Raw genomic sequence first — 11458 nt, forward strand, 5'->3', positions numbered from 1 at the left:
TGTTGAAGTGAAATGCATCAATCTGGTGCACTTTGAGTACAACATGAATGTATGGATACAGCTCTCAACACTCAGATGAAAGGGAGCTGTATACTTTTCAATAATCCGAACATCTTTAGAATATGATCACAACACAACAACACAATTGTGTGTGTGTGTGTGTGAGAGAGAGATTTTTACATATGTCTGTAAATGATTTTGGTTTCAGTTGTGAGTGTGTGAGCAGGCTCGGATTGGCCATCGGGAGATTCGGGACTTTTCCCGGTGGGGCGCTGCCGTTGGTGGGCTGCTGCCTTCGGTGGGCCGCTGGCTCTGGCATATAGGGGGCCGTGGACTTTCACAGCGCCGCTGTATAATAATAATAATCTCCCGTTCATCGTGTCCATTCGCGACCCACCGATCACATCTCTCCCACACTTTGAGAAACGCTGCCTTATGGAAACAGAATTTATTCCAGCATGACAAACAAAAAAGTTTCTAGTTATGACCAAGTAGCAGCAGCAGAAATCCACTGAATTTCACTGATAGTTTATTATAAATTGACTCACTTAAAACAAGTATGCGTTAAGAAATATTGCGTCAATGTCTAGTGAAGGGGGCATATTGGTGAACAGCATATCACAGTCAGCAGTATCAAACAGTCAAACATAACATATACAAAAATAAATGGGCAAACCCCATCATTGTATACATAATGGTGATCACCATCTCTCTGCATGAGGCACTGGGTAAACAGAAGGACATCTGCTTGCACATACTGTCACCTGCTGGCTGTCTTGCGAAACTACAACACAAACATAAATACAGCAGGCACTAGCTAGAGAAAAAGAGCATCAATACTAAAATAGACATGTTTAAATAGTCTTCGGTGTAAGGACTCTGAGGGTGAGGCTTTCAGCACTTTGGATTCATAAATTAGAGTTAGAATCAACTGCTCTTTAACAGTTTCCTTCAGGTCTACAGATACATTATCTATATTGATTATGGCTTGTGAGATGAATTACCTGCATACCGACGTGATTGCACCCTGTTTTTGTCTTGGAATGGAATAAAAAACAGCATGTTCTCGTGAACTGACCGACTAAGACGTGGTCATGTGTTGCTGATTGATTCGTGCATTAAATATTTGAGAACTACATTCTTTATTGTCTCTATAAAGTAAGGCCTTGATTGTATTCCCTGATAGCTGAAACCTGTCAAGCAACACAAAGTTAATAAGCATTCTTGCTTTTCTTTGTCTTACATGACTAACCTGATCAATGTAACCATGAATCTCTTCAGTTTATGATGACAGAAAAGCATAAAGCTGCACAATTTCTGCTTTTGTTATTGAAGAATGAAACAGACTTAATAATATGTAAAGAGTAATGTTACCTTGAAACCGGGAATTAAACTAACCAGGATTTTCAATGAAAATATACTAACAAAATCTGAAAAGATACATCAAATTTGTGATCAGAAATAGACCTTTTCAAATCAAATCTGTTATGGGTCTGATTCACTTAAAATCTTGTTATGTTTATATTCGATTTTAATCGCCTCTTATTTTATTTTATTCTGAAATTGAACAACGAAACCCAATTATTGGATAAATAAAGTTTTTCTGATTCTGATCATTACAAATGTAATGACTACCCCTGGTAGGTGGACCTCATGGCTATCTCTCCTCTCTCATAATCACTTGTCTGGATTAGTGTGAAGCAGCAGTCTAATAAAGTGCAGTCAGCAGCTGCTGTGGCTCCTGGAGAAGTCGGGCCACGCATGCAGCAGCTGTGCCGGCTTGAATCCGTTCACAATGACCAGTTTTGCAAAAGTGCACCTGTCGTACTCCAGCTGTCCAATTTCAAACAGGTTCCTGAGGGTCAGGCTGCGGGAGTACACGGGCCGGACGTCCAGCACACGCAGACACAGCCCCACGTACACGTCCTCCAGTGGGATCATCCTGACAAACCTGGAGGCCCAGGAGATCCTGGGGGCCAGGTCTGCGGAGAACACATACCCAGCTCCAGACACATATGGGGGGAAGCTGTCGTCCGGGTACAGCCCCTCTGACACATACCACTTGCTGTTCCTGTCCCTCCTGGGTCGGCCGTCACTGATCAATGAGCCTGTGATGAAGCCCTGCCTGGGGGAGCCCCTCAGCCTCCTCACAAGGAGGAACACATTCACAAAGATGTCAGCGTCCACCTTCATGGCGTAGGAGGCGTTTGGGCAGTGGGTGGACAGCCAGTGCATCATCATCATGGTCTTGATGGTCAGGTTGTGGTAACTGTCCTGGAAGTCCATCTGGATTATGTCAGCATGTCTCCTGCTCTCCTCCTCCAACTCGGCCTGGGTGCTGGTGCCCCGCACCCACTCAGGGAGCCCCACATAGAACAGAGTGAAGGTGTCCCGGCCTGGAGCAGAAGCCCCCCATGTTGACCTGACGGCTTGCCTGGCCACAGCCTCACCAGGGGCCACTGGGACCATGAGAAGCAGGAAGGGGCTTCTGTGGCGGCATACCGCTGGCTCATTGAGCTGGTAGCGGTAAGTCTCAGGGGACAGGAGGCGGTACTCCTCCGCTGGAAGAGCGCTGGGCTTCGGCGGAGCTTTACTCGGTGTGGAGAACAAGACGTGAACAGACAGGAAAAGCAGTGCTAAAGCGGTGAGGAACTTCACTAACCTCCATAAACAACTTCTCCTCATGGCCCCCAAGTGTCTGTGCACTCTGTAGTCCTAACGCCACGCCCAGTAAAACAAGGTTATACAGGAAGTCACGGAGCTCCTGTGACAGCAGGCCGACGGCCGCTCCCCGCAGGCCGGTTATGGCTAGAAAAGATCCGTCTAGTGTAAATATGACGTCACGTTCTCGTTGTAACTCTCGTTGTAATCGGAGCGGCTCGGAAACACATCTACAGCAGTAACATGATGCAACATACACATTAATGCAGCAGCAATATTAATAGAGAAACATCAGACATAATAGTAAAACACTGCAAGGGAACATTTTATTGCACCAGGAGCTATCTTGGGACTTTTACTGCGACAACGTTGACTTGCCTGTGAATAAAAAATAAACCATAGTGTTGGTGATCTACAGTGTTGTCATTCTTCTTTGAACACCAGCAAGACCGCTAACACCCTATTTCAACAATCACACTCCCTGTCATTGACATAATTAATAGATAGTTTAGCTTCTCATCATCATTTGCTGTGGCCCACTGATGTTAACGATCGTAACTGAAAGGCTGCTGCCAAACGTAAACATTCAGCCACGTGACATTCAGCCAAACTCTCGCGATAGTTTGCAAGTCTACTGATTTAGTAAAAAGCATACATTTTGAGCAAGTCCAGGACTTGTTGTCCATGGGAAGGAGGAAGACAAAGAGTTTTTCGAAAGCTCTGTCAAAATAAAGTGGAGCTTGAGTAGACCTGAACAAACAAAACGCCCCGGAACATCTTCCTTTTAAACAAACTGTTTTATTGTAATACAGAGAAACACCTGTTGTTCACCCAGTTATAAACAAACAAAACAATAAAAACAATTTAATTTACACAGGCATTCTTTAGAAGGTCAGTGGTTTAGTATGCTGCTGTAGCATGGGAAGGGGGGAGGGTCGCTCTTCAAACATTATTATCAACAACATAAGCATATAGAGACCTTGCTCTGTCCAATAAAAAATCAATTAGAATTGGCCGTTTTTTGTTTTGAGCATCAACATATTGTGTCAACAACACATATACCTAGTACTGTATTCACATTTTCCAAAAAGAAATAAAAAACATCATCACGCATGTTATCATATAGTGAATAACAGGTCCTGCCTCGGATCATAAGAGAAACTAAAGGAATATAAACACATGAGCTTTTCTTTTCTCTGTTCCTTACAACACTGTGGCTGTAGCATGATGCCTTCAGGGGCTTTTGTATGAATGGAAACATTGTCATCCATGTTGACATGGGATGAGGTGGGTTAAATACTTTTCCATACACATTTTTTTTTCTCTTTTAATTTCCATCTTTATCACATCATATCAGGGGCATCAGACTGGTGGGGGTGGGTGAAATGAGTATACAGCCATGGATGCTGGGAGGGGCCCGTAGACAATGGTTATGTACAGGGTCCAGACTTTTGTGCGACGCCCCTGCATCAGATGTAGCGGGAGATGGGGGAACCAGGGGAGGATAAAGTGACACTGAGACGAGTTACGCACGAGACAAACAAATGGCAGGTTAGATGGAGATATCTGACATCTGAGCAGTGCCATCGCAGGAATATCCCTTTGTTCTAAATGTTTAAATCAGACGGATACGTGTACCCTACTGTACAAGGAATATAATTTCTGTCATAATTCAGGAGAATTATCACATTATCATCGGTTTTATCAAAGAAGCCCTGAACCTAGACCTTGTTGTATCAAAACCAGCCTGTCCTTTGTGGGGATAACTGGTTTGAATGACTGTACATACTCAACATACTGTAATGCTCAAGAAGCACAGTGGCCTCCCCACAAACGCTGCAACACAAGAGAAAGGATCATAATCAGGTAAGATGGAGCTGTTTCTTTCTCTCTTGGGTGCGTGAGAAGAATCTGTTTGGGCTTGATTTAAGCCCAGTTTATGACATGCACATCGACTCCCGCACTGGCAGCATTTCCAAAACCGTTTTACTGAGGGGCGGGGCTTATGCAGTGGAGGCTGATCTGTGAGCGCAGATGTGTTTTGTTGGTTTTGTGTGGAGGCAGGGCTCTTGGCAGTGACTTTGGTTGCTGCAGTGTGTGTGTGTGTGTGTGTGTGTGTGTGTGTGTGTGTGTGTGTGTGTGTGTGTGTGTGTGTGTGTGTGTGTGTGTATGTGTGTATGTGTTTGTGTGTGTGTGTGGTGATGTGGTCATGGGGGTCCAGACAGAGTAGCAGTGTTGGGGATCCTTTCTAAGATCGTTTCCTCCTTCCCTCCAGGTTCCTGAAGGTTGGAGGCTGATCTTCATCTCGGCGAACTCGATCGAGGCTGCTTTCGTGGCCCTTTCCAGTGGAACCAGTTCACCCCCTGGGGAGGGACACATAAGGTCGGTCACCATACTAGTAATCCCAGACCAAACACACAGAGGGTGAAGAGAAGTACTCAGATCTTGTTCTTCTGTAAAAGTAGAAGTACCAAATTTGTGAGGGAATACTCTGTTTACAGGTAAAGGGGGGGTTCACCGCATTCAAAATGTGACTCAAGGGAAAGTACAAAAGTATTAGTATCTAAATATAGTTAAAGTACCAAACGTGAAAGTAGTCATTGTGCAGATTGGTCCATTTCAGAATAATATATATGATATGTTTTATAATGATTGATCATGAAAGTGTTCTCAAAGCTGGTAAAGGTGCAGCTAGTTTGAATGACTTTGTATACTGCAGGGTAGCTTGTGAGTTTACTCCAGGTGGAACTAAAGTATGATTCAACACTTGATTATATTTCACATCATTCATCCACATCTGTAAAGTAGCTAAAGATATTATATAAATGTAGTGGAGTAAAAGTACACCATTTACCTCTGAATTGTAGTGAAGTAAGGGTACAAAGTGAAATAAAATGTAAATACTCAAGTAAAGTACAAGTCTCTCAAAATTGTACACATGTTCAGTACTTGAGTAAATGTCCTCCACTGCTGACACATCCGGTTTGTCTCCTGTCTCTGGATCCCTTCAATTCATAAGTGTCCCTCCTTACGTGATCCTAACCCACATCCCTTCACCCCTCGTCCCATCTACCCCTTCATCCCTCCCTCTCCTCATTACTATATCCTCTCTACCTGTCTCCTGTCATCCCTTCCTATTCAACTTGTGCATCATTTTACAGTACGTTTAAAACACTGGCATCAAAGTAAATTGTGTTTCTTGACTGGGACATTCACTAATTTTTATAAATACTGTATAACAAGAAATCAGTGGAAGTCCCTCAGCAATCTGTAAACCCCTGAGAAAGATTGTCAGAACCTGCTCTTGGACCCTCTGAATGACCACAGTATCTACCTTGCTGTGACTGTTGTCTCCATATCGTCCCATGAGGTTGACACGGTGGCAGTTCTTATACCAGAAGGCTCCCTTATAGGACAGGGCACAGTTGGTGACAGCGATGTCGTTGTCATGGTCGTAGGTGGAGAATGGCCGGCCGTGGTGGTAGGTCATAGAGTCCCCTGCACAGAGAACACAGACAGTAATGTTAGAGATGAAAAGACTAACACTGGCAAACGCATGCACATGACAGAGTTATATTCTAGTCTGTTGGAATATATTTTATTGCGTCACGATGAAGTAAGGAGTGTCATAGAAAACATAATTTGTTAAAGGAGTGATTTAATCCCACTGAGTAACATGTTCCTTTATTACCATGAGAACACATACACACACACAAACACACAAACTTAAATGAATTCGGAAGAAATTAAAGTCTAACGTAATGCTATAAATAAGCTATATCACAGTAGCATGGCTGCGCATCACTAATGTTTGGCGTGATGACCTATAGTAGTCTAATTTAGTCACCTGTACCGCCGTTTTTTATGACACATACTGTATGAGCTCCGGACATTCACAGTGGGGTGTTTGTATTTTATGTTGTCGAACAAAATGTGAACATCTCTTCAGCTTGTGTGAACCGCAGACCTTATTTCAGGGTTGTAACCACAAAGGAACTGGAAGTGGTAAAATGCCAAGTCTTTTCCAGGTTATAGGACTCATTACTGCACCACTCTTATTTGTGAGCTGTTTTAAAATAAGGAACTACTGTGTTTGGTACAGCAGAATAAGAGCTTTTTACCTGCTGTTCCGCTGTACCCTCCTACGTGGACCTTGTAGCGGCTCCGGGGTTCAGAGATGGAGAACTTGTCGTACTGAGCGAAGGCCGTCTCTCCCTTATCTCTCAGGTCCACTCGCAGCTCGTACGGACCCCCAACCGTGATCTTATGCAGGTTAGAAAGGCCTGATAGAGAGAGAGGACATTATATACAAGATGGACGCACAACACAAATAATAATGCAGGGATGGCTTTGATAAAATGTTATACTATCTAAGTTTGAATATTGATTAGATGTATTTAATGATCCCATATTGGGAAATTGTTTTGTTATAGTGCCATGTAAAAGCCATTACATAGGACTTAAGAATATAATAAAAATAAACGTTAACAGTTAATACACATATGAAAAATAGAAAGATAATTACCCAGAGTATCTATATATATCATGTAAAAATATACAGAGTAAGTGAGAAATGCACTGTACTGAACCAACTACTATACTAAAACAAATGATAAGGAAGGAAGAAAACAATGGAAAAAGATAAATGTCCAACGAGGTGTTCTGGGGCAGCATAGACAGGTATTTTCTATGTTAGAGTTTTACTCGCTACAGGGTGTACTTTGAGGGTTTTTGACTCTGCACACCGTTTACATGCAGAAAAACCTTCCTAACACACAAGGGGACGGGTAATAACCAGAAAAGCATGACATGGGGCCTTTAAATGAATCAACTGTGTAAAGAATATATATTATCACTGATACACTACATTTTATCTGGCCATATTGATATATGAGCATGTCTTTGTTGAAATTACCCAGCCAGAATTCATCATTCATGTCTCCGAAGCCTGCTGTGTAATTCTTCCAGTTGCGGAAAAACTCCAGTCTACCACTCTGTCTGCGGAGGAAAACCTGAAATGGAAAACAACACCAGTTTAGTCAAAAAACTGTAAAACATGTTTTGTTTTGGTGACACCTTTTATGATTAGAAGGTGCATAAGGTCTTAGAACATTATTATTGAAGCCTACGATGGCCACCCCCATGCTCTATGTATAAAAAAGGCTAACTATAACTGTTGCTGAAATGTTTGGGTTCACATGATTTACACAGATTTGCTGCCACATTTAAGCATTTGTTGACAACTCAAGAATTGATTGAATAATGAAAATTCCCCCCACTATGCCACATTAAGACACTAAGACCTTGAGGAACACCATACACCACAACATACCAAATGTATGGGACAACAATAGTTGTTAGGGACCCAAGCATAGAGACATTTCAACTCAAATACACCATTTTAGAAAGTGAATGTATAACTTCATACTGCATACAATAACTGAATTTGAAATCAGCATATTTACTCTAGCCTTGAGCTTGTGGGTCCTAAAGGGTTCAAGCTATATTCATTTTATTTTCTGTTGATTTGGTACATTAAACAAACTGTAAACCTAACATTGATATAAGAGGACCTTATAAAACTGTTATTGCTAACAGGTTAGAAAGTGGATTGTCAAACGGATGCCTATTAACACAGAAATAAATACAGGAACATCCCCTAACTGATAAATGCTACACTATGTTCTTCAGCTAGTCTCTAACTTTATGGTCCCTGGTGAACAGGTAGAGTACAGTAAGTTTATAATATATTATCTCAAAATAGCTGCTGCTGAGGGTGATGAGAGCCGTGAGAGTGAACGAAAACCAAAGGATGAACGGAGTCAAAGGCCGAGCTGAGAGGAGCTACAGCCAAAGATTATTCTCTGTAGGTCTACCTGACATTACACACAGTCAAATAATCCATTGGTAATATAGAAATATTGATTAGTGTAGCTTTAAATATGAAAACAAATTGGACATATACAGTATGATGCTGTTAGTTGGTGACTTACGATCCATCCGCCTCCATCAGTCGCCATGTCGCAGTACACCTGCACGGGCTGGCTCTCATCTCCACCCAGGTAGATGGTGTACAGGTCTGAGGAGGTGTCACCATTCAGCAGGGCCTGGGAGCAGTCCCGGGGGTATCTGTACAGCACGCCAGCTACACACACACACACACACACACACACACACACACACACACACACACACACACACACACACACACACACACACACACACACACTGATGGAATAATCAACCTTGTGGGCTCAACACAATCTTTGATGAGGGACAGTGGGTGGTAAAATGTTGACTTGGAAGACCTGCCTCAGAGCAATAATATTAAGTTTAAATAAAACATATTAGGTTCTACTTAATTGCTTTCAACTAACCTATTACAGTTATGTGAAATCTGCTGGCATAATACATTCAACTAAAGTCAACGTTTCAGTTTTTTCAGTGCAGTGATTGGCTGATTGCTTTTAGTATTTTCTAGCTGCAGGCACCTAGTCCCCACCTAGGACAACCCAGCTTGCATTGGGGGGGACACACCAGTCAATCACATGAACGCAATGTTAATGTCTCAAAGTCTTTGGATTGTGGGGGAAACCTTTTGATGTATCTATTTCTGCATACTGACATTCCAACAGGTTAGACGATATATGAGGTATTTCCGTAAATAACAGAAAAAGCTGAGCAAAACTCAGGGGAGGGACTCGTCTCTAAAAAGCTGGTCCACCTTAAGAAAGTTCAGTCCACCTTAATTGAGGATGGGCTAAAGTTGTTGCTAACTTTGTGCTAACCCCGTTCACTTTTAAATCAGCAGATGGGAATGTTTGGGTCCTGATGTGTATTTTTTAAGCAACATAGTACAACTACACATGGATTTAATCCCAAAGGAGCGCGCTACTTGTAGAACAAATTGTAGCTTATAAAATACAAAAATAAGTACATATTTAAAAGAAAATTCCCAAATGCTTAATCCCAGCGGAAAGTCAATTTACACAAAACACTGACATAAAACAAGCCACAGCATCTCCGAGGGCCAAGTACAGTTTAACAGAAAGAGTTTGTGTCCCAAACACACATTTTTGACCCAAAAGAAAATACCTCTGGTTTACCGTGATATTGCCCAAACATAAACAAGGAGCCACTCCGGCCAGAGGACCTTCTAAGGAGTGTTGACAGTACTAACAAAATACCAAAGTCAGAGAAAGGCTGCTTGCCTGCTGCAAAAACTCCTTAAAGTAATTGGGATTTTATTTGCCCTTCCACTTCGTATCTTACAGTATTATAAATACACCGTTTGAAATGTGTTTTTAATAGAGCTGTGCAGTGTGTGCATGGGGTCACTCACTGGTAGTGAAGACAGTGGTGATGACTCGGCTTCTCTTCGGCCCAGCGATGGCCTGCAGCTTGACGGAGTACTGTGTGGAGGCGCTGAGCTGAGCCATGTTATAGGACACCGCATTGGGACTCAAGACGACCTCCTGAAGGAGCAAACACGGTCAAACAGTTAGTTCCCAAACACATGTAGGACTCTGAGTGTAGTCCAGGATGTAGTCCAGGATGTGGAGTTGGGCGTGCACTCACCCGGATGGTGCCGTCCGCAGACTCAAAGCTCAGGATGTATCCGGTGATGTCGGCGCGCGGCGGCTTCCAGCTCAGCAGGCCGTTCTCCGTCTGGATGTTACTGGCTGCCAGGTCTTGAGGGGCGTCCACATCTAAAGACACAAAGCTTATATCTTACTGTCCATTTTTCGGTCAGCTTATCAAACAGGACAGTGGCTGAAACGCACTAACTCGGCCCAAAACATTTCCTTAAGGAGAACGTTGCCTTAAAAAATTGAAATAAAATAAACCCCGGAAAGAAGCTCTAAACACGGAAATGGGCACACAGCTGGGACCGGAGCTCACTGAAAAAACTGAAACTTTGACTTTAATGAAATGTATGATGTCAACAGATTACACATAACTGAATTAGGTTAGTTGAAAGTAATAATATTATGTTTAAATACAAAGTATTAGGTTCAACTTAATATTATTGCTTTCAACTAACCTAATGCAGTTGTGATAACATAAAAGTCAGGTTTCAGTTTTTTCAGGGCTGTGTTTACACTATTTATTTATTCCGATTTAGCTTTTTTTATTCACAGCTTTTTGTTTCTCTAGCACTTTTAGTAAACGCTATGCATAGTTGTCAAGTTGGTGAAAACGTTTCTTCATTTCCATCTGTTTTGGCACATTTGTGTTGACATCGTTTTTGAAAATGCATTTCTCATAATGCAAGTGTTTTGGGCCGTTATAGTGCGTTTGCTGTCATTCCTGTGATGTTACAAATGTTTTGATTCAGAATTGCAAAGGTAGAGACATATTAAATAAACAGGCATGTCACACACAGATCAAATAAAGAATATATGTAATATACACTGAACAAAAATATAAATGCAACACTTTTGTTTTTGCTCCCATTTTTCATGAGATGAACTCAAAGATCTAAAACATTTTCTATATCCACAAAATAACCATTTCTCTCAAATATTGTTCACAAATCTGAAAAAATCTGTGATAGTGAGCACTTCTCCTTTGCCGAGATAATCCATCCCACCTCACAGGTGTGGCATATCAAGATGCTGATTAGACAGCATGATTATTGCACAGGTGTGCCTTAGACTGGCCACAATAAAAGGCCACTCTGAAACGTGCAGTTTTGCTTTATTGGGGGGGTCCTGGGGGGGGGTCCGAAAACCGAGTCAGTATCTGGTGTGAGGGTTAGGGTTAGGGTTAGGGTAATGTTGTGAATCGAGTGGCC

The 11458-nt window shown here is 42.2% G+C and overlaps 2 protein-coding genes across 2 annotated transcripts; both read right to left on the bottom strand.

The window, feature by feature from the left end:
• Positions 1 to 512: 512 nt before the first annotated feature.
• Positions 513 to 2789, bottom strand: b3galt8 (beta-1,3-galactosyltransferase 8). The gene has a single exon (XM_010766782.1). It carries the CDS (start codon positions 2683 to 2685, stop codon positions 1723 to 1725), a length of 963 nt encoding a protein of 320 aa, XP_010765084.1. The 5' UTR covers positions 2686 to 2789; the 3' UTR covers positions 513 to 1722.
• Positions 2790 to 3439: 650 nt separating this feature from the next.
• Positions 3440 to 10370, bottom strand: LOC104941652 (tenascin-like; the record flags this gene model as incomplete). Its single annotated transcript, XM_010766783.1, has 7 exons — positions 3440 to 5024; positions 5996 to 6159; positions 6783 to 6944; positions 7577 to 7673; positions 8655 to 8806; positions 10004 to 10136; positions 10240 to 10370. Coding segments are annotated over 7 exons (902 nt in total), but the record flags the coding sequence as incomplete, so codon positions are not given.
• Positions 10371 to 11458: the final 1088 nt, after the last annotated feature.

This window comes from Notothenia coriiceps, unplaced genomic scaffold, assembly GCF_000735185.1.
Source record: "Notothenia coriiceps isolate Sejong01 unplaced genomic scaffold, NC01 NC01_scaffold00003642, whole genome shotgun sequence".
Lineage (NCBI taxonomy): Eukaryota > Metazoa > Chordata > Actinopteri > Perciformes > Nototheniidae > Notothenia > Notothenia coriiceps.